The 27,920-nt window shown below is 15.2% G+C and overlaps 6 protein-coding genes across 6 annotated transcripts, besides 73 other annotated features; 2 read left to right on the top strand and 4 right to left on the bottom strand. All coding sequences in view use genetic code 6, as the record gives it.

Moving 5' to 3' along the window:
* Positions 1–20: 20 nt before the first annotated feature.
* Positions 21–72: a microsatellite.
* Positions 34–72: a microsatellite.
* A 361-nt stretch (positions 73–433) lies between these two features.
* Positions 434–482: a microsatellite.
* A 3-nt stretch (positions 483–485) lies between these two features.
* Positions 486–516: a microsatellite.
* A 186-nt stretch (positions 517–702) lies between these two features.
* Positions 703–738: a microsatellite.
* A 108-nt stretch (positions 739–846) lies between these two features.
* Positions 847–904: a microsatellite.
* Positions 894–936: a microsatellite.
* Positions 919–954: a microsatellite.
* Positions 955–2,507: 1,553 nt separating this feature from the next.
* Positions 2,508–2,594: a microsatellite.
* Positions 2,508–2,638: a microsatellite.
* Positions 2,508–2,685: a microsatellite.
* Positions 2,533–2,737: a microsatellite.
* Positions 2,738–2,941: 204 nt separating this feature from the next.
* Positions 2,942–3,088: a microsatellite.
* A 131-nt stretch (positions 3,089–3,219) lies between these two features.
* Positions 3,220–3,279: a microsatellite.
* A 1,070-nt stretch (positions 3,280–4,349) lies between these two features.
* Positions 4,350–4,389: a microsatellite.
* Positions 4,390–4,778: 389 nt separating this feature from the next.
* Positions 4,779–4,808: a microsatellite.
* A 40-nt stretch (positions 4,809–4,848) lies between these two features.
* Positions 4,849–4,901: a microsatellite.
* Positions 4,902–5,177: 276 nt separating this feature from the next.
* Positions 5,178–5,225: a microsatellite.
* Positions 5,187–5,227: a microsatellite.
* Positions 5,228–5,643: 416 nt separating this feature from the next.
* Positions 5,644–5,707: a microsatellite.
* Positions 5,690–5,755: a microsatellite.
* A 666-nt stretch (positions 5,756–6,421) lies between these two features.
* Positions 6,422–6,497: a microsatellite.
* Positions 6,433–6,517: a microsatellite.
* Positions 6,451–6,520: a microsatellite.
* Positions 6,451–6,541: a microsatellite.
* Positions 6,542–6,637: 96 nt separating this feature from the next.
* Positions 6,638–6,695: a microsatellite.
* Positions 6,656–6,696: a microsatellite.
* Positions 6,697–7,170: 474 nt separating this feature from the next.
* Positions 7,171–7,231: a microsatellite.
* Positions 7,223–7,274: a microsatellite.
* A 32-nt stretch (positions 7,275–7,306) lies between these two features.
* IMG5_195500 (hypothetical protein) lies at positions 7,307–8,650 on the bottom strand (the record flags this gene model as incomplete). Its single annotated transcript, XM_004024330.1, has 3 exons — positions 7,307–7,825; positions 8,045–8,355; positions 8,425–8,650. 3 exons carry the CDS (start codon positions 8,648–8,650, stop codon positions 7,307–7,309), a joined length of 1,056 nt encoding a protein of 351 aa, XP_004024379.1.
* Positions 7,834–7,887: a microsatellite.
* Positions 7,837–7,918: a microsatellite.
* Positions 8,554–8,603: a microsatellite.
* A 1,215-nt stretch (positions 8,651–9,865) lies between the features above and the next one.
* Positions 9,866–9,922: a microsatellite.
* Positions 9,896–9,945: a microsatellite.
* A 1,446-nt stretch (positions 9,946–11,391) lies between these two features.
* Positions 11,392–11,457: a microsatellite.
* On the top strand, positions 11,417–12,182 carry IMG5_195490 (ribosomal protein, putative). The gene is made up of 4 exons (XM_004024329.1): positions 11,417–11,459; positions 11,509–11,723; positions 11,778–11,910; positions 12,019–12,182. The coding sequence occupies exons 1-4, from the start codon at positions 11,457–11,459 to the stop codon at positions 12,082–12,084; spliced, it is 417 nt and encodes a 138-aa protein (XP_004024378.1). The 5' UTR covers positions 11,417–11,456; the 3' UTR covers positions 12,085–12,182.
* Positions 11,462–11,503: a microsatellite.
* Positions 11,930–11,990: a microsatellite.
* Positions 12,173–12,209: a microsatellite.
* Positions 12,210–12,547: 338 nt separating this feature from the next.
* Positions 12,548–12,602: a microsatellite.
* Positions 12,603–12,627: 25 nt separating this feature from the next.
* Positions 12,628–18,037, bottom strand: IMG5_195480 (hypothetical protein; the record flags this gene model as incomplete). The annotated part of the gene is made up of 7 exons (XM_004024328.1): positions 17,410–18,037; positions 17,079–17,347; positions 15,681–16,943; positions 14,224–15,600; positions 13,982–14,171; positions 13,560–13,920; positions 12,628–13,379 (listed from the first exon to the last, which is right to left on the bottom strand). The coding sequence occupies exons 1-7, from the start codon at positions 17,959–17,961 to the stop codon at positions 12,628–12,630; spliced, it is 4,764 nt and encodes a 1,587-aa protein (XP_004024377.1). The 5' UTR covers positions 17,962–18,037.
* Positions 14,193–14,222: a microsatellite.
* Positions 15,602–15,661: a microsatellite.
* Positions 15,602–15,668: a microsatellite.
* Positions 15,603–15,656: a microsatellite.
* Positions 17,353–17,408: a microsatellite.
* A 723-nt stretch (positions 18,038–18,760) lies between the features above and the next one.
* Positions 18,761–18,826: a microsatellite.
* Positions 18,827–19,544: 718 nt separating this feature from the next.
* Positions 19,545–19,593: a microsatellite.
* An 87-nt stretch (positions 19,594–19,680) lies between these two features.
* Positions 19,681–19,741: a microsatellite.
* Positions 19,693–19,741: a microsatellite.
* An 80-nt stretch (positions 19,742–19,821) lies between these two features.
* Positions 19,822–21,298, bottom strand: IMG5_195470 (hypothetical protein; the record flags this gene model as incomplete). The annotated part of the gene is made up of 2 exons (XM_004024327.1): positions 19,822–20,509; positions 20,577–21,298. 2 exons carry the CDS (start codon positions 21,296–21,298, stop codon positions 19,822–19,824), a joined length of 1,410 nt encoding a protein of 469 aa, XP_004024376.1.
* Positions 19,993–20,040: a microsatellite.
* Positions 20,001–20,041: a microsatellite.
* Positions 20,515–20,560: a microsatellite.
* Positions 20,519–20,566: a microsatellite.
* Positions 21,299–21,433: 135 nt separating the features above from the next.
* Positions 21,434–21,514: a microsatellite.
* Positions 21,463–21,514: a microsatellite.
* A 3-nt stretch (positions 21,515–21,517) lies between these two features.
* Positions 21,518–21,556: a microsatellite.
* A 128-nt stretch (positions 21,557–21,684) lies between these two features.
* On the bottom strand, positions 21,685–23,092 carry IMG5_195460 (ribosomal protein, putative; the record flags this gene model as incomplete). Its single annotated transcript, XM_004024326.1, has 4 exons — positions 21,685–21,918; positions 21,980–22,112; positions 22,167–22,381; positions 23,075–23,092. The coding sequence occupies 4 exons, from the start codon at positions 23,090–23,092 to the stop codon at positions 21,853–21,855; spliced, it is 432 nt and encodes a 143-aa protein (XP_004024375.1). The 3' UTR covers positions 21,685–21,852.
* Positions 21,738–21,774: a microsatellite.
* Positions 21,924–21,957: a microsatellite.
* Positions 22,394–22,426: a microsatellite.
* Positions 22,518–22,550: a microsatellite.
* Positions 22,997–23,068: a microsatellite.
* A 139-nt stretch (positions 23,093–23,231) lies between the features above and the next one.
* Positions 23,232–23,270: a microsatellite.
* Positions 23,271–23,662: 392 nt separating this feature from the next.
* Positions 23,663–23,704: a microsatellite.
* Positions 23,705–23,795: 91 nt separating this feature from the next.
* Positions 23,796–23,858: a microsatellite.
* Positions 23,859–24,005: 147 nt separating this feature from the next.
* Positions 24,006–24,063: a microsatellite.
* A 413-nt stretch (positions 24,064–24,476) lies between these two features.
* Positions 24,477–24,530: a microsatellite.
* Positions 24,493–24,558: a microsatellite.
* Positions 24,533–24,557: a microsatellite.
* A 127-nt stretch (positions 24,559–24,685) lies between the features above and the next one.
* Positions 24,686–24,754: a microsatellite.
* Positions 24,687–24,765: a microsatellite.
* A 276-nt stretch (positions 24,766–25,041) lies between these two features.
* Positions 25,042–25,102: a microsatellite.
* Positions 25,103–26,410: 1,308 nt separating this feature from the next.
* Positions 26,411–26,444: a microsatellite.
* A 34-nt stretch (positions 26,445–26,478) lies between these two features.
* Positions 26,479–26,535: a microsatellite.
* Positions 26,536–26,665: 130 nt separating this feature from the next.
* Positions 26,666–26,694: a microsatellite.
* Positions 26,695–27,354: 660 nt separating this feature from the next.
* Positions 27,355–27,700, top strand: IMG5_195450 (protein kinase domain protein; the record flags this gene model as incomplete). The annotated part of the gene is made up of 1 exon (XM_004024325.1): positions 27,355–27,700. A coding segment is annotated over one exon (346 nt), but the record flags the coding sequence as incomplete, so codon positions are not given.
* Between the last annotated feature and the right edge of the window lie 220 nt (positions 27,701–27,920).

Below are 27,920 nucleotides of genomic sequence, written 5' to 3'. Positions count from 1 at the left end.
CATTTACATTATTCTAACACTATAAAATATAAAATATAATATATATATATATATATATATATATATATATATTATTATTTTTATAATAACTAATTACTTTTAAAAGTTTAGATATTTCGTTGTCTTTTATTATTTATAATTATAAGAAATCTAATTAAAATCTATTTTCATATAATTAATATAATTTCAATATTTAACATTTGTTTTATTCATAAATATTATATTATTAAGATTAAATCATTTAATTTCTTATTTATGAATAATTTTAATAATCACAATCTAAATTTTTTTAACTATTTTATTGTTTCTCTTATATTTTATATAAATTGATTTTGTCTTATTTGTTAAACTTTTTTTTATTCAAATTACACTAAAGACCTGGCATAAATTATGTAAATGAATTTTAGCCAATATCAATACAATAATTGCTCTCAATTTCTAATTAACGATTAATTTAAATTTCTGAATTAATTTCTAATTAAAAAATTAATAAAAATATTGATTAATAAACATATTTATATTAATATATATTATTATATATAATTAAAAATATAAAAAAAAAAAAATTATTTTATATTTATTTTCTATTTTTTATAATATAAATTTACATTAAAAATCTTATTAAAATTATTATATATCTTCATAGGATAAATTTATTTAATAATCTCTATTTATAAAATTTACACTTTTATAATTTCTTTTTTAAAATTATTTAATATATTAAAAATATTTTATATAATATATATAAAATTATAAGAATTTATTATTGATAATGTATATTTTTAATTTTATATTCAATATAAATATATTTTTAATTTATATATGAATTAAAAAATGTTGAGATTTAATAATATATTATAAAAATTAAAATAAAATAAATTAAAAATTAATAAATATATATATATATATATATATATTTATATTTTGTATATATATTTTTTTATATATTTTTTTTACAAAATATAATTTTTTTATTATTTATCTTTTTCTTCATCTTCTATTAAAATTAATGATACTCTATTTTTTTCTTTTATATTAATTGCTTATTATTATAACATATTATTTTCTATATATATTTCATTTTGTGATAATATTTAAAATGGTTTAACATTTTATATGTTTTAATAATTTTATGCAATTTATTTTTAAAAAATTTTTATTGTTGATTATTATTCATCAAATATATCTTGATTCATCTATATGTTTGTTTATTTTTTTTAATTAAAAGGTGATTAAATTAAATCATTTTATTTTATATTTTATTTAATAAAAATATTATTATATTTATTTAATTGTTATTTAGTCATTAAATTTTAATATTCTTCATTTAATTCAATTTATTGTTCCATTATTTTTATTATTTATGATATTTTTTATTTTTTTAGAGAAATAAATTAAATTATATATTTTAAGCAAACTACATAAAAAAAGTTTTATTTAAATTTTAAAATTAAAAAATTATGTAGATTTTCTTATAATAATAATTATATTATATTTTCATCTATAAATTGAAATTTATTTTATAACTATTATTTTTTATCTAAATATCTAAAAAAAAAATTATTTCTTCCTATAATATATGAGATATATTTTTTATTATTTTTTTTAAATTATGAAAAAATTAATTAATATTTTTTTATTGTATTATAAGAAAATAAAAAATTATTTTAATATTAAATTTATATATATATAAAATAATTAATATTTTAAATATATATTATGAATTTTTTTTATTTTAAAAATTATTATTAATTATTATAAATATATTTTTATTATATTTATTATGTATATTTTTTTTTTTATATATAGTTATTTTAAATAATTTTTTATTATAATCCTAATATAAAGTATGTTAATATATTATTATTCTATTTATATTTTAAAATAAAGTAAAAAATAAAAAACCTAATTTATAATATTAATTTTATTATCTTTAAATTAAATATATCTTATTATAGTTTGCATTTATAGTTTTTTAAAAAAAATCATTATAAAATATGATGAATCAGATATACAAATTTAAATAATTTATTTAAATATATAGTTTATAAAAAATATAATTCATATATTTTTTTGTTATTATTCTTAATTAAATTCACTAAATGGATTTAATTTTTATTTAGTAGGTTTAATTTCTATTCTTTTAGAATATTAAATAATCTAAAATCCAATTTATTATAAAAACCTTTATAAATGAGGACAATTTTACCCACATCTTTAATGTTAAGTATAAACTTTAATATAATAATTTTTAAATTCATCATAAGAAATCTATTTATTTTATCCTTTATTATAATATTTATTTATTAAATCTTTAATTATATCAACTCTCTTATTAATATTTTTTTATAATTAGAGAAATATTTTTTAATAATAAGTTCAGACAAGAGATTTTTCTCATCAATTTCTTCAAAATTTTTAATATTTTAAACATTTTTTAATCCTCTAAATTATCATCTTGAAACAAGTTATTTAAATCCATAAAATTATCTTAAATATTAAGTATCTATTATTATTACTATAATTATTATAATTATTTTTATTATTATTATTATTATTATTATTATTATTATTATTATTATTATTATTCTTATGGTTATATTTGTTTTTGTTATTATTTTTATTATTGTTTTTATTAATGTAATTGTTTTTATTATAATTATAATTATTACTATTTCTATTATTTTTCATTTTCTTTTTTTTAATTATTTTAAATTATATATTATTATCTTTTATTGTATTCATTTTCACAAAGCTTCTAATTATTTTAATAAAAATTAATTTATTATTAAAAATTTTCATCACAGAAATTATTTTTTAAATCATTTATTTTATCTTCTTCTATATTTAATTATCTTAATATTGTTTCAATTAAAGGATACATTAAATCAATATAAGTTTATGTATTTTAAGAATTTTGTAAATTATTTATTTATTAAGAATTATTAATATATATATTATTTATATTATTATTATTATTATTATTATTATTATTATTATTATTATTATTATTATAATTATCATTATCATTTTCATTAACGTTATCATTTTTATTATAATTATCATTATCATTATTTTTTATATATTAATCTTAAATCTCTTAATACTAATTTTTTTTTTTCTTATCTTTTTAATTCTTTTTAAACTATCTATTTTTTATTAAAATATGTTTTTATAATAAATGTTTATAAATTTTATTAATTTTTTACATATATCTTAATATATTAAATATATATATATATATATATATATATATATATATATATATATATATATATAATACATTTTTAGAAATTTCATTTTTGATTTTAAATTAATTTTAAATATTTATAGTTGAAACATTATTTTTTTTAAAACTTCTTTGATAGTCTCTATTTCTTAGACTGTAAAATGATCGTATGTAAAATCTTTTGAAACATTTTTTCTTAACATAAAACATTATAATTATTTAAATTTGATTCTGTAAATAGAATATTATTAATAATTTTATTTTATAAAATATTTTATTGACCAGTTTATTAATTGTTACTTATTATATTTTATATTTATTATAGATTTATAAGATTAATATCTATTTAATCATTATTATCCACATTTTAATCAATATTATTTTATTTATTTTCATCTATCGGAATAATTTTATTTTCAATTTAATTATTACAATTATTATAATTTATTTCTTTATCAATATTATCTGATTCATTATATAATTATACTTACTAATAATTTTTATACATATTTTAAAAATAAATATAAATATATGTATATTTATTTATAATGTTTTTGTAAATTTTGCATAAATAATTATTTTATTATATATAATTATTTTATTATTTACTTTTTAAATTGTTTTATTTTCTAAATCATTATTATTAGGTTATATATTTTTTTAATATCTTTATTCTATATCTATTTTACAGTTTTCTTTAAATAATCATCTTCTTAAAATGTTATTAAATGTTTATAATTTCCTTATTCTAGTATTTTTTTTTACTTTATTATTTTTAAATATTATATAAAGCTTTATTATTAAAACTAATTTAAGTTCTCTTTTTTTTATCTGAAGAATTACTTTATATGCTTTTTGAAGATTAAACTTTCTCAAAAAATTTATTAGGCATAACTTTTTAATATAAACTATCTGATTATTTGCCTTAATTTTCGCATTTAACAACAAAATTTTTATTATTTTGATTTATAATTTTACATGGCACATCGATTTCTATTTCTAAATCTTCTTCAGTTTCTATTTAATTTTATACCTTTATTAAATAAAAATATATAATTATATGTATATATATACTTCAATCTCATTATCTTCTCCTTTAGAATTTTAAACAATTTATTTATTTTTAATAATTTTTTTAACTATTTATTTAATATTTTTTTTTTCTTTCATATAAAGGTTCATCTCTTCATTATTAAAAATATTCATTGTATCTTATATTTAATGTTTACTTTATACAGAAATATTATCACCCATATTAAATTATTATTTAGTTGACAAACTCTTCAAAGACTCATTTTCTAATGAAGATGTAATTTTTCTTTAATTATTAAATTAGTTTATGAATTATTTTAAGTATTCTTATTTATCAGAACTCTCTTTTTAATTTATTTTTTAAAGTTTATTTTAAATATTTTTTTATGTTTCTGAATTTAAACCGCATTCTTATAAAATTTATTTTATATAAATAATATTTTATTGTTCTTTTGTTTCAAGATTTTTTATTAGTATTATTTTTTTTTATATTTCTTCCTTTAATTTAAAGTTATGCTTATCTAATTCTTATATTATCTATTCTTATTTTTTTAAACGATTATCTTATTTATTTTATGATTATTAAATAATTTTATTATTTAATTCTTAATTTTATAAATTAAGTACTTAAATTTATTATAAAAGTTATTTTTAATAACTTTAGTTTCTTTTGTTTTCATCTTTTATTATATTCATTTCTATAGATTATTTTCCTATTTCGATTTCTTTACTTTCTAAATTAAATTTAAAATATTAAATCTCTTTATTTAAAATTTATATATTATTTAATAAATCTTAAGTTTTTATTTCTAAATTTTATATTTTCTCCTTTTAAATAAAATACTCTTAAGTCATTCTAAAGTTAAGTATATTTGGATTACTAGTAATATTATTTTCTTATAACTTTTTTAAAATAAAAAAATAAATATAATTATATATAAAATAAAATATATAATTATATATATATATATTTTTTAAAATCTTTTAAATATCTATGTAATTTTGAATTGCTTTTTTGTTATTTATTCAGTAACATATTGTTTAAAAATTCAATTATAAAAATGAATAATTTATTCTTAATTAGTTTTTATGAATTTTGATTTGAAAAAAGATAATAAAAAATTAATATGTAAAACAATGAAATAATAAAATGTTTTATAAATAAAAAATATATTACATATTTATTTCTATATAAACTTCTTTCCTTAAATATTCTATTTATATATTCAATAATTTTAATGGCAGTTTCTTTTTATACATCTATAAATTCCTATTTTATATATTATTCAATATTTTAAAGATTTGATTCAATAAATTCATGTTCATAAGTATATAAATTATTTGCTAAGTTATATTTAAAAATAAAATATAAAAAATATAATTATATATATATATATATATATATATATATATATATATATATATATATATATATATATATATATAAATTAATATTATTTTTTATATATATTTATAAATAACTTGCTATTATTTATTAAATATCTATTTTATGATTTTTCAAATTTTTCCTTATATTTTATATTTTCTACTTAGTTTCTGAATAACTATTTTTAATTTTACTTTATTAGTATTCTTTTAAATATTTATTTATTTCTATAATATTATCTTCTTTATCTCTATAAATTTATTCTATTTGACATTCTTTTTCAAATTTATCAAATCTATTTCTAGCTTCTCTATAATCTTCTTATGTATCTGTAGCTTTATTTATATATATTTTTAGCTTTTTTTTAAATAAAATATACTTATTTTTTTATTATATAAAAAATACAGTTTTATCCTCTTTTTTTATGATTTTTTTATTAATTAAATTATTTATTTTTATTTAATGTTATTTTAGTCTATAGTCTTTTAATGAAATCTAATTTTTTTGCACTAAACTATATTTTCTATTTTATATATAAGATGTGTTGTTTTAAATATGTTTTGTATTAAAAACTTTAGCATTTTCGAAATTTAAAATAACTCCATCTAAATTTGAATAATTTATTATATTATCATTAATTATTTAATTTTAATTATTTATAATCTTTAAATCATTTAAGGATTATAAACTATTACTTTTTGCTCTCTAAATTTTTTAATTTGGATCTAATTTCCTCTTTTATTTATTATTAATAATTGGATATTATAAAAACATTTATTATTAATATATTATTAAATATGTATTTATTTATTTTTATTATTATTTGATATTTTTAATATTATTTTTTATAATTATTTATTTTTTATATTATTGTTAAACTTTTTATATTTTTTTAATTTAATAAATATTTAAAAATTTTATTATCAAAAAATGTTTTTATAAATGAATTTTCTAAAAAAAATCAAACTTTTAAATATTTTAATAATTTTTTTTTTAATTTTATTTTCTAAATTATTTTATAATTTATATTATAAATATATATTATAAAAATTATTTAATTATTAAAATAAATTATTAATATTAAAAGATATAATTATATTTTATTATAAATTCATGGAGATTATTATTTAAGATTTTATAGATTATAATTAAAAGAATATGGAAGTTTAGCAGACGAATTATCCATATCCTCAGTATAATATTTAACACTAGATATTTATTTTTATTTGGACAATTATTACTACTAATATTATTTTTTCTTTTCCTCAATATTATAATTTAAATTAAATTATATATTTGAATGAGTAAGATTATCATTATTATTACTATAAACCAAATTTTAAATTACATTTTAAGTCCCAACCATAAAATCAACAAATTATTTACAATTAGTAAATTCATCTCTAACAAAAGCACATTATTTATCAAATTATTCTGACAAATTAGTTTCATCCTCTACATATTTTAATTCCCTATAAATATAATTTATATATAAATAGGTAAAAATAAAACAATATTAATATTAATTTATATATTAAAATATTTATAATTATACATAAATATTTTTAATTATTTATATATATATATATATATATATATCTATATAAAATATTCTTATATATATATTTATCTTTTACCTACATATTTTTTTAAATAAGTCAGTACTTTTTCTTAATTGTCTTGTTTAAAAAATACTAATATTTTCTCCTTTTCTAATTTTAATTCTAAACAAACCTGTTAAAAAAACAAGCTTTCCTGCGATTTCTTTCACATTTTATTTTATATGTAATTTCTTTAATATATTTACAGATTTTTTTTCTAAATTACTCATAGTTAATATATTTGTTAGACTGTTAACTAATATTGAAAGCATAAAAGTTCCTGAAATAATAGCCAAAGTAACTATAAACCTCCCCAAATTAGTAACTGGATATTTATCTCCATACCCCACTGAAGGAATAGTAATCAAAACCATCCACATAGCTGTAGTAAAATAACTATAGTCTTGATAAGTTTATGCTTCTTTATTTCTAAGAATAGGTCTTTCGCATACCCTAGCCCCAAAACTGAATATAAATAGAGAAAAAATATAGCAAAATAAAAATATTTTTAAAGGTTATTTTTTCATTAAAACTCTTATTATAAACAAACTGTTCATTTCTATAGCATACATATTACTAAAAAAATATATTTATAAATAAATATAAATTTATATATATTTAATAATATATATATATTTTTAAATATAAATATATAAATTTTTATTTATACTTATTATTTTTTTTAAATATACAACACATATATAATATAAATATTTTATATAAATTTTTTTTATTTATATTTTAATTTATTTATAAATTAATATTTATTTTATGTTTTATCCTTTATAAAATTACCATATTCTATTAACTTTTCACTACTCCATCGTGTAGTTTAAAGAATTATTTTACCATAATAATTACTCTTAATAACATAATAAATGTTAAAATTTCATTTAGTTAGTAATAAGTAGAAACTTAATAAAATTCAATATAAAAATCTATTTTTATACTCTTAGTCAATGGAAGTGGGATTATTGTATAAATAAACATTTCTAAAATCATAGTCTTCCATTCTCCAGTATTAAATATAGTAGTTTATGGTCCTTAAGATTTTGTGGATATAAGAAATTCATTTTTAGAAATATAAGTAAAATAAGTCATAATAACTTTTATATTATTTGAATTATATTAAATTATATATATCAATATATATATATATTTTATAATTATAATACTTAATAATACTGTACAAAATAAGGTTATAAATAAAAACCAATCTACAAATATATTTTTGTCTTCTTATTCAATAAATTCAAGTTCATACTATTATTATAGATTTTAAAATATAATTTTTACTATTTTATTTTAATATTTATTATATATAGATTTACATATATATTATTTAAATTTACATCTAAAACCGATACTCCTTAAGCCATTAACATGAGCATAAATCTACATAATTCTAAGCATCTATATTTTTCGAAATAAAATTTTGATTCTCTAGCATCTTCTATTCTATCAACATTTTCCTAATTTAAGTATGCTTTATTAATAACTCTATTTCAAAATTTTAATTTATAAATTGAGTATTATATTTTATTTTTTTTAAAAAAAGAACTTTTATCTTTATCTTTTTAAATATTTTTCGATTTTTTTTTATGTATGAGGGTCAGAATATAATTCTTCTTATATTTATTAATCTGCGAAATCATGTTTACTTTTATTTTCTTCTTCATCTTGTTTTTGATTGTCTTCTTATATTTATTATTCTTCTTCTTTATTTTATTAAATTTTATCTAATTGTTATTAATCTTATTTATTTTCTTATTCTTATATTTATATTTATTCAATATTTTATTTCTATTAATCATACTTTCCATCTTTTTTGTTTTATTTATTTAAAAATAAAAAATGAAAATATTCATTTTTTACCATTTTTTTTAATTTCTTCTTTATTCATTTTTTCTTTTATTTTTGAATTTTTTTTTTTTTTAAAAAAAAAAGTTAAGAAAATTAATTAATATATTTTTTTTTTTATATATATTTAAAAAAATAATTAAAATTTAATTATATTAATAGAACATACCTACCTTTCAAACTCACGCTTCAAAAAAGGCTGGTGCCTTAATATTTTAATAAATTTATTTTTAAATAATTAATTATAAATAAAAATAATTCTCGAATTAAAAATTATAAGCCTAAAAAACCACTCATTTAATAAAACGTCTAAAATTATTCATCAGAAACTTGCCCTTCTGGTATTTATTCTTCGGGAATTTGTCCTCCTTCTTATTTCCCAAGTGCTTATTCTAATTCTAAAAGAATTCTTTTACTTCAGAAATTTTAATAGATGTTTTATTACATTTAAATAGACTTTAATTTTTTTGTTTAAAAAAACAAATAAATTTATATTGTTTCTTAATACTTGATATATTTTTAGATATAAAATTTCCAAATAAGAATAAAATTAGTATTAATATTTTTTAGTTTATTTTATTTAATTATAAATAATTTTAATAATAAGAATTACGTTAATATTTATATATTGTATTATTAATAATTTAATTTAAATATAAATTAATTAAAAAAATCATTTAATAATAAATATAAAATTGTCTATTTAATACTAATTATATGTTTAATCTATATAATATTAAATATAATGCATATTTTAATTAATAAAATAATTAAATTTATCAATATATATAAAATTAATATAATATATTAAATATAAATTATAAATAAAATATTAATATGAAGTTAGAATAATTTATTATTAATGAAAATAAATATAAATTACTATTTCATTATATTGTTCATATTATTAGAATTTTAATTAATTATATAGTTTAAATTATATTTTTTCATTAATAAAAATATATCAATAAATTAATTAAGTATATAATAAATATTTTAAAGTAAAAATCTAATTAATAAATAAATATACAATAAAAAGATTTAATATATATTAAAAATGTTATATTATTTGACAATAAAACTAAATAAAATATAATTAATAACTTTTTTAGATTTATTTTAATGAATATTTTCATTTTATAAAAAATAAAAATACTAATAAGATATAATTAATATATAATTATATATATAAAGAAATTATAATAAAAAAATAAATTCTAAAAATATATAAGTCAATACAAAATATTTTATTTTTTTTACTAAAAAAAAAAAAAAAGATTTAGAAAAAAAAAAAATATATAAAAACTAAACTAAATTATATTATATATATATATAAAATAAACAAATATTTTTTTTTAAAAAAATAAACAAGAATATCATTAAAAATAATAAGAAATAAAATAAAAATGCAAAAAATTCGTTTTAAAGCTATCCCACTAATTTTTCTAAAAGAAATATTCAAGTAGTAATGCTCCAAGATTATCCATAAGTAGGCTTTGAAGGACAAATAGTATCAGTAAAGCCCGGATATGCCCACTAAACATTAATCCCAAAGTATATTGCTGCTTATAATTTTCCAGGATTACGTCAGCGTATATTTCCTAATTTATAAGAAGATTTAATTACAGTTAAAATTTAGAAATATAAAGACTTAACAAATTTTTAAACAAAAATCGAAAATATTGATTTTGAAATAGTTAGAACGAGTTCTTTTGCGAATGCAGAATTATTAAAAGATGTAGTTTCAAAATTGGAAATAATAAAAGAAGTTAGGGAAAGATATGAAATAGAATTAAATGAAGATAATTTATTGATTAGTGATTAATTAAATAAATATGGGTATTTTAATATTAATGTAAAGGATTATTTCAATAAAGAATTCGAAAAGAAATTCAGTTTTGTAATTGGAATTAAAATAAAAAACCCGCAATTAGAGAAACAATCAAAAAAGATGGTAAAAAAGCTGATAAAAAAGTAGAAGACTCTAAAAAAGAATTAAAAGAAATTAAACTTGAAATTTCAGATAAAAAGAAAAATATTAAAACTAAAAAAACTAATATTTTGAAAGGTAAGAAAATCAAAGAAGAAGAAAAAAAGAAAAAAGCAAAAAAATGATTTTATAAGAAAATTGTTATTTTTTATTTATTTTATTAACTTAAAAAAAATAAAATAAAATATTATTTTTCCTTTTAATTAAAATAAAAAATATGAAAAAAATAATATATAAATATAATTATATATATATATATATATAAATAATTAAATTTAATATAGTATAAAATAAATAAATATAAAAAAAAGAAAGAAAGAAATAAATAAAAAAAAAATATAAATCAAATAAATAGAAATGGTAATAATATAATTAAAAAAAATATAATTGAAAAAATAATATAAAACAGGTATTCAACAAATTCGTTTAAGTAGGTAGAGTAGTCTATATCAATTTCGGTTCTGATAAAGGCAAATTAGCCGTAATTGTAGATATTGTTAACTAAAATAGAGTTTTAGTTGATGGCGATAATGTTAAAAGATAAGTTATTCCCATTAAAAGAGTTAACTTAACTAAATTCCACATTACAGATGTTAAATTACATTAAAGAACAACAGTTTTAAGGTATTATTTTAAATTTATATATATTATTAAAAAGCAAAAATTATATAAAAATAGAAAAAAAATCTAAAAATTTGATTTGAACAAGAAGTATGCAGAAACTGCGTTCGCTAAAAGATAAGCAGTTAAAGCTAAAAGAGCTTCTTTAACTGATTTCGATAGATTCAAAGTTATGGTCTTAAAAAAAAGAGTAAATAATATTAACAATTTATAATATATATAAATATATATAAATAATATATATATATATATATATATATATATATATATGTTTTTTTATATTTTTAATTTTATAAAGCTTGCCAGAATCAACACTAAACCTAAATCAAGCAAACCTAAATAAGTCAAGAAATCTGCTAAATGATTTTTTTTTATAAATAATAAAAATATTTAATAAAAATTTTTGTTTTTATATTTTTTGCTTTATACAATTTTATTTAAATATTTTTCAAAATATATCTATTCTTAATATATCTTAATCTTAAATATGTATATTTTTTATTTTTTATTCTTTAATAAGTTCATGTTATATATAATTATATTTTGTCAAAGATATTATATTATTTAATAACAAATTTGTAATATTTTAATATTATTTACTTCTAATTAAATATATTTATTATTAGATTTTTCAAACTTATTTAAAAATAATTTTTTATGATTATTTAGGCATAACATTTTTTATAATAAAATTTATAATATATTATAATTTTTTTTTGCAAAATTAGAATGATTTTATATAATTATTATCAACTAAAAAATATTATTAAACATTTAAAATATACCTTAAAAAATCCTTTATTTAATAAAATATATAAAAATTAAAATATTTTAAAACAAAATTATTCATTTTAATAATAAAAATATTTATTTAATATTAAATTTCTTATTATAATATATATTTATTTCATTATTATTCATTATTTAATTCTTTAATTAAAAATACTGTTGATTTCATGATATACTTATCTATTATACTAATCTTCTCACCTTATCCTTCTATAATTTCATATAGCCTATCCATAATAACTTTTTAACTATCCTATTATTCATTTTGTAATAATCTAAAAATATAAATAAGATTTAAAATAGACGCACACTTAATTTTTTCATCAAATGATTTTGTATATTCAACTAAAGTTTCCGCATATAAATATATTTTATTTGTGAAATTTTTAGAAAGAAAAGAAATTAAATTGAGCATTAATTTTTCTTCTTTTTCCAAAAAATCTACATTAAATTCATTATCGGATAAATTTTCTTATAAAATATCATTTATAGGTTATAAAGAGAGCATATTTGATACTTTTTCAAGATTAATTTTACATATTTCCTAAATTTATTTACTTTCGTCCATTAAATGTACTATATTTGAAATTATTATATAATGTAATTAGTTTTCAATATATTCTTCTTTTTCTTCACATTAATTTAGTTTTTCTAATAATTTTCCATATAAATTAAATGAAGTTATTCTTAATATTGTTTCTTATCTTTTAGTTTTTAATAAAATATAAATACATTTATATAAATATTAATACTTTTCGAAATTAATTGTAACTTTTTATAATAAATTTATTAAATAAGGATTTAAAAAAGACGGATTTATAAATTAAATTAAATTTTGTAAACTATTTAATGCGTCTTTTACACAATTATCTGATAAATCATCCATTCCGTAAAAAAGAACTTCCAAAATTTAAGTATATTTATCTTTTTCAATACAAAATAAATGCTTTTAATTATTATCTTATTCTTGTTATAAAAACTAATCCCCATTTTCAATATCATCAAGAAGTTGTTTTTTTTAAAAAGGACAAATATTATTTTCTTATAAACACTATTTTTATTCATTTATTAAATTATTATTATCTTAATTAGAAATATTATTAAATTCCTATTCTAAATCAGTTTTATCATCTTTATATAAGGCAATATTATATTTGTGTAAATAAGTAATATTTCCTATTCCTTTAAATACAATAGATCTAATCTAATCGCTATTATCTTATGAATTTTAGAGTAAAGTATTAATTAAATACATATACCATTTTTCGATTAAATTAATGTTTATTTGATCATAAAAATCAAAAACAAAATGAGTGGATTAAATTAATTGGCTTATGACTATTAAACATACACTTTTTTATGATTTTAGACTTTTTTAAATAAAAGCTTTTAAAAAATCAAGAATTCCATTCTTTTTTTTTTTTTTTTGTTAATAATAATAATAAAAAAAATATTAATAAGTTATTTATTACTATTTCTTAAAGTTTACTATTTTTACATAAAATCATTAATAATTCGGAAATTCCGTCTTCAAAAGAATCTTCGTAAATAAGCTTTTATTATAATCCAGTAGAAAAATCATCTAATAATTGCATTTTATAAGAATTTTTTAAAAATTATTAAAAAGACCAAAAACATATTTTAGAAGAATTAACTTCTTTCCTATAAATATACATATTCATGTATTTATATATCTATATATTTATATATTTACAATTAATCTTTATTAAATTCATAATCTAAAGATGTTGAAAATTTTAAAAGAAACGTTCCAAAAATTGCACAGAAATATTTTTTAGAAACCATTTGAATTATATCATTATTAACTTCAAATAAAAATCCAATAAAAAGTATAGCATGACTAATCGCATTTCCTTTATTTTTAAATAATTTATCTTCTGGATTATTAACCACGTCCGTTAAATGATTAAAAGTTTTAAAAAGCAGACCTTTATTGCCCACAATCCTTTTCAAAACCTTTCCTGAAAACGCATTTATCGGGAAAACGACTTATTCTTCCAATAAAATATTTAAGCCTTTATTTAGATTTTTCTCTAATAAACATATTACATATTCAATTAAGCTTTCCTTTTAGCTTTCTTCACAATTAAGCCTTTCTTAAACTTCGAACACCTAATAATAGCTTTATAGCACTTTTTCTAATTAATCACTAAGTTCATTTTCTTTCAAAGTATAAAATTTATTATGCAAAGAAGTAAATCCGTTCAAAACTTAAAGATTTTCCTCTATAATAACTCTTTATATACTTTCATTGACTATACTTTAAAGTTCCTAAAATGACATTTTTTTCGATAATTAAGAAACTAAGCTTTCATTTAATAAGTCTATATTCCTATTATTCACATCTAAGTATATATTCCATGAAATAATTATTTTTTCTAAACAAAGCAAAGAGATCTTTTACAAATCACAGTTATTTTTATATATATGAGACAGAAAAATGACCAAAATAATCGTAAAATGTTAAATATCTTCGTTTTCATCGAGTTTTAATTATTTTTCATATAAAGCTTTTAATAAGCTTGTATAATATATTAATAGTGTATTTTAGTCTTTTGTTTTTTCTATTTTTTTAATTATTTCAGAAAATAATTACCAAACCGAAATATATTAATTGACTTTAGTTTCTTCTTCTTATTTAAGTTTTTTATGGTAAAGAATCGATTAGAATAAATAAACAAATTAATTTTCATAAAAAGAGATATTTTCTATTTATTTTTCTACAGTTTATATACATAGATTAAAAAAATATATATTTTATTCATATGAATATGCAGGCTCTAATTTAAATAAAGTACAAATGCATTCCCATGAAACAGACTTTATTTATTAAATTTTACTATTCTTGAAATTTTAAAGGGATGTCTTATAAAATACATCCTTATATTTACAGAAAATCTTTTAAATTTCAATCACATCAGGTTATTCGCAATTATTTTATATAAAAAGTACTCCTTTACTTATCATTTCCATACATTTTTATATATTTAATTGAATCTCATCTCCTTATTTTTCTAAAAAAGCGGCAAATATATTAATAATATTTCCTTCTAATTTCTTAAATAATTTTCTATAAATAAATAAATATATAAATATATAAATATATATATATATAAATATATAAATTTATAAATATATTTATATTTTTACCTACTATCTACCCTTATACATATATAACCTAAAGCTAAAATCATATTAGATAATATAGGTATTAAAAAAGTATCATCGTTTCCATTTTTAGAAAAAATTCCTAGAATTCCAATACCAAATCCCTACTATTATTTTTTTTAAATAACCTAAGAATTTAAAATATTTCTTATTTTATCTGTAACTAGATCTATTTTTTCAGTGGCTATTAATGCAAATGTATCTGCTAGAGCAGTTTTCATTTATATTGGAGGTTCTATTTTATCTATATTAAGATTAATAGCATGATTAGAGTAATCATTATATACTTAATTGACAAATTTATCCATTTAATTCTTAATAACCTCCTAGCTTTCTATTTTCGTTAAAATTAATGCATGCATTTTCATCATATGGACTTATAAATCTTAAATTTTATTATAATTACCATATACAGCGATTATATCTTCATGCAAATTCATAAAATGTTCATTACTATCAAATTAATCAAGTAAAACCTTCCATAATTAATAAATTTTTTCACAATATTTTTTTTCGTCGTTATTATTTTCTTACATTATTGTAAATTCAATTTCATTACATATACTAATTATTTCTTTCTTTTAATCTTTTCTTTTAGTATAAAAACTTAAAAGAAAAGGTAAAGCCTTTATTATTTCTACTCCTAATCCTTTAAAATACTATGGGATTCTTAAAAGGATAACTAGTCTTACTAATATACTCGAAATTTTGGGAATTTTTTAATCCGAATTATTAATAGTTGGAAATTTTGAAAAATTTTCCTTATATTTAAAAAAAAAACACTATATACACTTCAAAACACAACTCAAGCCAGGGGAAAATGATGGGTTTGGAATAAACTCTAAAATTTAAGGCCAGATTAAACTTTAGGTTTGCAAAACGAAGCTATTTGTGATGATTTAGAGTAAATATTATGCACGATTTTTGAGATTTTCTAATGTTGTTTAAAAAGGGAGAGTTTTTATATGTTTTTTGTCCTCAATTTCTTAAGGGTGGATTGATGCCTATTGGACTAGGTAAAAAAGCATGAAAGAAATATCTATATTATCTTATTTTAAGTCTTAAATTTCTTCCAGAAAAGTTTTTTAATTAAATAAAGTAAAGATATTTTCGATTATAACATACCTTAATTCAACATTAGATTCGAAGGTAATTTTTTAAAAAGAACTGATAAGAGTTTTTTTAGTTTATAAAGATATGTTTTGGAAATTTCTTTAAAGGAGAAAATTAGTTATCCATAAAGAGCTTATTTTTTCAATCATATCTTTAGATTAATGCCGGCTTATATATAATTCTAAAATATTATCGACATTAAACTAAGCCAGGTTTTATAATAAAGCCAAAAGCTAATTTTTCCTTTTAATTGTTTCTGGATCGAACTCAAAATTCAGAGAGAAAATCGGATTTTTATATGCCTCATATAATTGAACTTATATCGACTTTATTTAATGTTCAAAATATGCTTTATTTGTTTTTAGTAATTTTTCCAATAGTTTATTAAAGCCTATATATATTTAACTATTTTTCTCATTTGCTTTTTTTAAATGGGTTATAAAATCTTATATTATCTTATCGCATACTTTATATATTTATTCTTTTGGGAAAAATTAAACCATATGTCCAATTAAATTAACAGTAATTTATTAACACTATTTATATATATATATATATATATATATATATATATATATATATATATATATATATATACTTCAAAATCTCCTTAGCTTATCCATTCAGTTGATATCATAGAATATATTGAAATAGTTATGTCTTCTATAGATTGGATATTTATTTCGTCTTGATTTTCTACACATATAGATAAATTATCATATATTTTTAGCATTAATTCGGAATATATAATCCGGTTTTTAGGATTTTATATAAGAGTACATGTTGATAAAAACTTACTTAATAATTCGTTAGAGTATTATTTTATATTTTATCCTATATATATATATATTAGTATTATTATTATTAAATTACCTTAAAAACTTACTAAAATATTCAAAAGTTTTAGTATTAATTAATCAGGAATTTTTCCTGGTGTAAAAAATTCTATTATAAGTCTAACTGTATCATAATCATTAAACTTTATTACATTTTAAATTATATTTTATATTATTTGCTTCCTTTCTTATTATAGATTTGGTTGTTGTTTATTTGTAGTTTTATTATTTTATTATTATATTGAATGAATTATTGATTTTTCTAAAAATTCATGTACTTTTTGTTTTACTATTCGAAAATTTGAATCTTACATATGCTATATTATGTAGTTTAAAAGACGGAAAAGCTCAATGTATTTTTAATCGATTTCAAATAAACTTAAATGCTTTATTAATATTAATATTACTGCTTTTATATTTGCATCCGCTAAATTTCGAAATAATTTTTTCAAATCATCATAGTCTTGTTTGTAATTTTATATGTAATGATTTAATATTTCTATTATTTAAGTTTTAAAATAAATATTGAATATATATATTACTTTCTAAAACTTCTTTTTAATTCATTTTTTTTTAAAAAAAATGATTTTTATTTAGATTTTTTGTTTCTTTTAATTTTTAGGTTTAAAATAAATTAGAATAATAATAATAAAAAAAAAAAAGTTATTAATAAAATAATTTAATTAATTCATTCTAAAAAAATAATTAAAAATAATATTATTATTTAAACATTATATAATTTAAATTTTCTCTTTTTTTTTTTTTTTTTCTCTATCTAAATATTAACCATTTACATAAATTTATATTTTAAACAAAAAAACAAGCAAAAAATAAAAAAATAAAAAAAAATAAAAGAAAATATATAAGTTTACAAAAAAAATACTAACAAAAAATGTACAATCCTATATGTGAATTTCATAAAAAATAAATAATTTATTTTTGCGCTTAATAATAATGTTAACAAAATAGAATATTATGTCAAAATTGTATAAAAAAACATAAAGAAAGTCATACATTCATCGAAATTTAATAAATATATGAAATAATAAATTCCGGAAAGTAAAAACTATGCGAAAAATTCTCAAAAGATATAGACTAATATTCAATAAGAATATTTAATTAAATATCATAAATAAACTAATTTGTTAAATAATAAATACTAAATTAATTAAATACATACAACTCATTATTTTAAAATACTGATTATGGGAGTTAAAATATGTTAGATTTATATAATTTTACATAATAAATACACTAGAATGAGCTTTTTTTAACAATTTAAGCCTTTATTTAAAAAAACTAAAACATTTGTAAAATTTTCGATGAGTTTAAAATACTTTATTTTAATATTTGTGAAAAAAACGAGTTCTAAAGAATCGGAAATGAACTGTAAAATTTAATTAAATCAAATTTAAGTAGTTTAGCTTATAATTCATATTAAAAAAATAAACATTTGTTAAAGTTAGAATAGCCTTCTTTAGAAAATTATGATGATTAGCATTTTTATTATATTCATGATTCTAATAACTACCTTTATTCATAAATGAACTACAACGGAGTTCCAAATGGAAGATCTATTGGAATATATTCAGGAGGTTTGTATTATGGATATATAAAAAATTAAAAAAGAGAAGGATAAGGGTGTTACTTTTTTAGTGATGGATCAGTTTATATAGGAGAATTTAAATAAAATTTAAGAAATGGAAAAGGAAAGTTTATTTATTCGAATGGATTTGTGTATGTAGGTTTTTGGAAAAATGGAAAAAAACATGGAATTGGAAATCTTTATAGTGAAGGAAAAATCGTTAGAAAAAATATGCATTATATTTATGATGAAGAATAATGATATTTTAAATTATATATGTAATTAGTCTAATATATTATTAATTTTATTAAAATATATATAAATATATATATATATATATTAAATATATAAATATATATATGTAAAATAATTATTATCATAATTTTTTTATTTATTATAATATTTGTTAATATTAATTGATATATATTAGAATATATATTTTACATTCTTATTTTTAATAAATTTTTTTATTTATATTAAATTTTTTATTTATATTTAATTTTTTTATTATAAATATTATACTAATTTAAATAATATATTTAATTGTACACTTATTATTTAAAAATTAAGAATATTAAAAAATTTTATATCATTATATTTATATATTAAAAAATTAGGTTTTATGATTACATAAAAATTAGATAATTATTAAAATATAAACAAAAATAAATATTAATTATTTACATTTAATATATATTCTTATAATAAAAATAATAAACCTTTACTCTATTTAATTTTTATTATACAAATAAAAATAATCATTATTTGAAATAATTTTTATTTTATTAAAATAATTCTTATTATTATTATTATTATTACTATATAATAACATTAAAATATTAAATTACAGGTTTAGGATACCACTTTTTTAAAATAAATGAAAAAATATATATAAATATATATATATATAATTATATACTCTTTTTGGTTATTTTCCATAATACCAGCAAACATGTGCCCCATGACTAGTTTCAACTTAAATAATATTTTTATTTTCTAATAATTATTCTTAAGGTACACACTTATAAGTAACAATAGGGTCATCTTTCGAATGCATTAATAAAGTTGGAACTTATATATTTTAAGTATGTGTATTTGTTATATCTGATAAATTAAAATACTCATCTACCGAATTAAATCCATATAGTTTAACTGTAAATTCACTATGAAATTCTTTTATAGTGCGCGTTTTTTGCAATTTATTTAAACATATTCCATGTGAATTTTTTAATTTTTCTAAAATTTCTTTATGAGGATTTATACAATTATTTTTCATTCTATTTTTTTATATGTATATATATATAAATTTTTATAAATATATATATATATATATAATTTTTTTACAATTAAACAAAAAATCCTTCATATATATAACCCATTGATTAAATGCATTATTTTATACAAAAAGGAGTAGATAAACCCACTATACCTTTCAAAAAATTACTTCCTTTAACATTTCCAGCCCATCTAATTAACATATTAGCCCCATAACTAGCCCCAACTGCAAAAATATCAGCTTTTGGGTATCTTTAATGCACTAAATTCATCGAATAATCTAAATCTTTCAAACAAATACCATTAAAAGGGTAAGGAGTGCTTAATTCAGTATTAACTCCTCTAGAATTAAATGCTACGCACCTAAATGCTTATTTTTATCCTTCTTAAACAATGGATTTTATATAATTCATATTGGAACCACCTGTTAAACCATGTATAATAAATAAAATTTTAGTATCAGGAGATGGCTCATATTCTTAATGGTTTTAATTATTAATCGGATTTGCCCAATCTAATGATATTTAACCCCCGTCAGATAATTTTATATATTCTCTTTTATAATTTATTATCAAATTTCGACTGTAACGAACATTAAAAAGACTTTATAGAAAAGAATGGGATAAAAATGGAGAAGGACGATATTTATTATCAGTTAATAAAGTCAGTTTTTAGGATATTTATGTGTTTTATAAAGTTTTTTAATATTTTAATTAGATTTAAGGCAAATCTGACAGTACTTTGAGTTTCTAAGTAGTAGTTTTTATGTTTTATTTAAAGTTATTTAGCATATAAATATAGTTTTTATAATTTTTTATATATTTATGGTGTTAATCAAATATTTCTATTTTTCTTATAAAAAAAAATATGTTTAATATGTAAATTTTAAAGTAAATATAAAAAATTAAATTATGAAAATAAATTATTATAATATTTATATGTATATCATAAATAAATATATATATATATATATATATATTTATATATATTTATATATATTTATATATGAGAATATTATTTTTATAATATAATATTATTCTTTAATAATAATTTTATACATGAAAATAACTTTATATTTTTTATTTATTAAAATATATATAATCAATAAATATATAAATTATAAAAAGATATTTTTAAAATATAAATTATAATTATATATATATATAAGATTTTTTATTTTTAATAATTTTAAAATTATTATAAATGAAAAAATAAAAAGCACATTTAAATATTAATTACAAATAAAAAATTAATACTAAATAAAAAAATAAAATAAAACTAAAAATCATAACTAAACAAAATATAATTAAATTTGAATTTTAATTTTTTATCAAAATTAATTTAATCATTTAGCTGCTTTCTTGGCTTATTTGGTTTAATTTGATTTGGCTTTAGTGTTAGTTCTTGCAAGCTATTATATATATTTATATAATATTTATTTATATATATTATAAATTGTTAGTATTATTTACTCTTTTTTTTAAGACCATAACTTTGAATCTATCGAAATCAGTCAAAGAAGCTCTTTTAGCTTTAACTGCTTATCTTTTAGCGAATGCAGTTTCTGCATACTTCTTGTTCAAATCAAATTTTTAGATTTTTTTTCTATTTTTATATAATTTTTGCTTTTTAATAATATATATAAATTTAAAATAATACCTTAAAACTGTTGTTCTTTAATGTAATTTAACATCTGTAATGTGGAATTTAGTTAAGTTAACTCTTTTAATGGGAATAACTTATCTTTTAACATTATCGCCATCAACTAAAACTCTATTTTAGTTAACAATATCTACAATTACGGCTAATTTGCCTTTATCAGAACCGAAATTGATATAGACTACTCTACCTACTTAAACGAATTTGTTGAATACCTGTTTTATATAATTTTTTTAAATTATATTTTTTTTAATTATATTATTACCATTTCTATTTATTTGATTTTTATTTTTTAGTAATTTTTTTTTATTTTTATACTTTATTAAATTTAATAATATTTTTTTTTTTTTTATAAAAAAATATTTAAATAAAAATAAATTTAAAAATATTTATAAATTTTTTCATGTAAATATTTTGAAAAATATATTTAAAATATAATTTTATGAAAATCTTACAAAAAAATAAATATTAATAAATAATTTTTTTTTTTTAAAAAAAAAAAAAGAATATAAATTAAAAATATCAATAAATTAAAATTTAAATGATGTTTAACAATATTATTCTTATTATTATATATAAATTCGATAAAATTATTTTAATTTATTTAAATGCTTTTTTATTATTTAATAAATTTAAAATAAAAAAACATTTAAAAAAATAACATTCAAATGAAACCTAGTATAAAAGATGAATTAAAAAAATACAGACAATTAAAAAAAAAATTCGTAAACATAAATTATTTAATTAATAAATATAATGGAGTATAATTTGAAATGAATAATAATAAAAAAATATATTTTAATAAAAGCAGTGACGAAATTTGATAAGAAAATATATAATAATAATAATAATAATAATAATAATAATAATAATAATAATAATAACAATAATAATAAAAATAAAATTACAATAATTTCAATAATCATAATAGAAGTACTTATAATAATATCCTTCTGTTTAATAATAAAATTAATATAATATTTAAGAAAAATTATAAAATAATAATATTTAAAATGATATTTTAAATTAAATTCTTAGTCCAAGTATATAATTATAATAAAAATAATATATATATATATATATATATATATTTATTTATTATATGTTTAAATTAATTTTTAATTATAATAATATTATTTAAAAGGCACCTTTTAAAAATTAGAAATTGTTAAATCTATATCAAATTTAGATAAATAATAAATTAATATTTCTTAATAGTAATAAATATAATGTAAAATATCCTACAAAGAAAAAATGTAAAATAAAAGATATTTATCCACTAATGAAAGATGTAATAAAAATAATTATAAATTATTAATTTAATTTTAAAGCTATTTCTAAAAACACTATTTTTACAACTGAAAAATCATTAGAATTAGCTGAACATAAAAGTTTTGTATCTAAAAAGAATAATTTAAATAACGAAAACACATATATATTAAGTGACTAAGAACGAATATCATTTGAATGTAATGAATAAAATTGTAAAACTCAAAATAATAAACAAAATAATGTAGATAATATACAAATAATCTAGAGCGAGATAGTTCCTTATTATTAAAATTTAAAAGCATAAAAAGAAAGTAAAAAAAAAAAAGGTAAGAATTAAATAAAAATTCAACACATTAAAATAACAATAATAATAATAATAATAATAATAATAATAATAATAATAATAATAATAATAATAATGATTAAATTAATGTTTAGAATGAATAATTAAAAAAAGAAAATCATGATCTTATAAACTTATTAATAATTACATAAAAAAATTATTAAAATGATTTATAATAATATTAGAATTTAAAAGATTAAAATATAGATTTATCTATTTCTTTAAAATAAAAAGATAAATAAATTTAAGAATTAAATAAATAAATAAAAAATATTTAGAATTCTTCAATTTTATCTTTTCCAAAATAAGATTAAAAAAATAAAAACTAAAATCCTTTGTATTAAAATTTTTTACATTATTAAGAAGAAAATAATTAAGTTTTAAAAACTTTTAGAAAATCTTTATAAATTACAAATTAATCTTTACCTAATAAAAATTCATAGAGAACAATTATTTAAATAAAAAGAGATTATTAAAATTATTTAAACAATGATTTTTCATGTAATATAGATTCTTTTGATCCAATAACTGAAAAAAACAATAAGAGTTTTTTTTGAAAAAAAATATAAAATATTAATTACTTCTTAAATATATTTTATTTATAATTTCGTATAATTTGTATATTTTTATAAAAAAATAGAAAAAAACAATTATAAAAATATAATTATTAGTTATGGTATATGAATATAATTTAGATAAAAATTAAAATTAAATAAATAAAAATTAAAATATATAAGAATAAATATTAATAAAAATATAAAAAGAAAATATAAAAATCAACAAATTTAAATCAAAAAAAGAATTTATTTTTATTTTAGCTGATTTCATTGACATATAAGTTATTTAAATTAAATTATAACTATTAATCATCTTAATTATTAGATTATTTGAAGAATTCTATTTAATATATATATATATATATATATATATTTATATAGTAATTAATTTATATTTTATATAAATATATTATATAAATACATTATACATATTCAATAACAATCTAAAGTTCTTATATTATGTTAAACTATTTTTCATTATGAATATTCATATTTTGTAATAATTTAATTTCTAATTTTTTTAGCATTTCATTTATTTAAATAATTTTGGTTTTGTAATTAATGTTAGTTTTGTGTAATTCATCTTATAATAAAAGTAATTACTATTCTTATTAACTTTCTTTTTAATATTCGTTTTATATCTTTTATTCTAATTATTGTCTTAATCTTTATACTATTTTTTCATATTATTTACTAATCTTTAATATATATATATATATATATATATATATACATATATATATATATATATAAAATATTATATAAAATACTTCTCCATTAATTGGATAAACATCAGATTCTAAAGTTGTTAGTGAACATTTATTTATATTTATTTCAGATGATATATTTCCTTTTATTTTTGCAAATTATTTACTACTAGAAATAGAAGTAGACCTATTAATACTAATTAATGAATTATGATTTTTTTTATTATTTAAATGTTTATTTAATAAAATTTAAAGTTCATTCTAACAACTTTTATATTATCTTTTAATATTTTCTCTTTTACTTTCTTTCTCATCTTTAATTTTTTAATTTAATGGGTACTAAGTCTTTTTTATGTAATTATTAAATTATTAATTTAATTTTAACTAATATTTATTCATATATTTGATAATCTTTTAATTATTCTAGAATTTATTTTTTATTTATCTTTCTAATTATTATAAATTTTCTATTTATTTTTAAATTCTTAATTAATGTCCATTTAACATAAATAATGACTCCCTAATTTTCTTATCTTTTTCCTTAATAAATTATCTAAAAAAGCATTAAATTAATTTTATCTTTTTTATAGTTTTTTTATATTTCTATTATTCAAAAAACATTCGAAAATTCCTTTATATTAAAATAGCACTTTTAATTTTTTAATAATCATTTAAATCTTAAAAAAAATTATTTTATAATTTATTTTTTTATTCATCTTCTTATTTTTAATTCTACTGATAATCATTTGATTAACTTAAAAAATCTTTTATTTTTATATTCTATTAAATATTTTAATTATTTTTTAAATCATTAAATGTTAATAGTTAATTAAAACTTTATTTTCTTATCATTTTTTTTATATTTAAGTTTAATATTATATCTTTTATTCTTTTTTATTTTGATTATTCTTATTTATTAAAATTTAAATAAAAATATAATGTTAAATTTTTTTTTAAAAAAAATTAAAAAACTTTATTTATCTATTTTGTTGAAATAGGGGGTCTAACATGTATTGTGTTTGTTTTATTTAATAAAGACTTTTAATAAAATGGATAATTTAATAGATTTTAAGTAATATTATTATTCATTTCAAATATGTTTGTTAATTTTTTAATTTAAAATTATATTAATATATTTAAATTTTAAAATTAACATAATATTTAAAAAATATATAAAAAAATAAAATATTTTATTGATTAATTTTTAGTTTAATAAAAAATTATTTTTTGTATTTATTAAAATAAAATAATATTCAAATAATTAAACAATATTATTAATATATGATAAAAAAATCATTAATCAATAAATAAATAAATATACTTTTATTTAAAAATAATTTATATATAAACTAAAAATTGTAATAAATATTTATTTATATTTATATTATATTTTTATTATTAATTGAGAAAAATCTTAATCTTAATATTTTATCACATAAAAAATTAAAATAAACATAAAAAAAAAATATACATAAATATAAAATATACATGTAAATATATATTTTTTAAAAAGTAATTTTGATTTTAAAAATAACACCAAAAAAATAAACAATTTATAAAATAAAAAGATCATATATATATATATATATATATAAATGGGTAACTTATGTACTAACCATTTTAATGAAAATTCTTAATAAAATTCTTAAATAATTCAAATATTAATTGTAGGCGATTAAAAAATTGGAAAAGACAGCCTAATAACTATTTTATTAAAATAAGGAAAAATCATAAATTAAAAAATGACTATATATAACAAAAAATAATATTATTTTACCCGCACAAATAAAAGCGACCCCTAATTTTTGCGTTTAGAAATGAGTAATAAATATAAAGATTTTAAAATAATATTATTTTGTCTAGACATTACATAAAATACTTATAGTGATTAAATAATTCCATATATGCAAATTTCCCTTAATTTTTTTAAATCATAGTAATAAAACCTTTTATATGAAAATATTAAATATATTATAGTTGGGACTAAAACAGATTTATTATTAGAAAAATAACTCGAAAAAATTAATGATTTTTAATTATTTTCAGAATAATTTAATATACCATTTATTGCCGTTTCGACCTTAAAAAACCAAAAAATTGACTATTTATTCCAAAAAATATCCCAATATAAATTTGTTTCCTAAACATTCGAAAACCAATTAAATTTCTTTTAAAAACTTTAATCCTATGATGTAAAATTCTTAGAAGAAAACTTTATATAGTAACAAAATCGTTAAAAAAAGCACCTCCTTTACCAACAAAAAGCCTAAAAATAAACCATTGACGAAAACATAGAAGAAGAAAGCAAAATGAACATCTAAACCCAACCCCAATCACAGGAACTCGAATAAAACTTTATTCGTATAATTCCACATGAAAAGATGAAGAATGCCACCCGTAAAGAAATAGGATAGGGTACATTCGGCTCAGTTTATAAAATAGCATTCGAAAATTAAAACTACGCGTTAAAAATATGCAAACTGCAGGCAAATGATGCCTATGTAATCCAAAAATTTAATCAAGTTTTTTCCGAAGCGGAGACTATGTAAAAATTTATGCTAATTTAAAATTCTCGAATAATGCCTTTAAAAGGAATTTCCTTTGAAGTCGACATTTCTAGAAAATCAGTCAATATAGGCTACTGGATTCCTTTATGTAAATTTTCGCTTAAAAAAATCATTTAAAAATCATTCTAAAAAATATCCATTTCTCAAAAAATAAACTGGGCAATATAAATAGCGGAAAGCCTAGAAATTCTCTAATCTTAAAAAACATAACATACAGACTTAAAACCTGAAAATATTTTGATTGATAATGATAATAATATACTAATTTCGGACCTATCAATGTCCAATATATACGAAAATAATAATGT

The sequence above is a fragment of the Ichthyophthirius multifiliis genome, assembly GCF_000220395.1.
Source record: "Ichthyophthirius multifiliis unplaced genomic scaffold scaff_1120509251397, whole genome shotgun sequence".
Classification (NCBI taxonomy): domain Eukaryota; phylum Ciliophora; class Oligohymenophorea; order Hymenostomatida; genus Ichthyophthirius; species Ichthyophthirius multifiliis.
The sequence above is the reverse complement of the archived record's forward strand: the minus strand, read 5'-3'. Positions and strand labels throughout refer to the sequence as shown.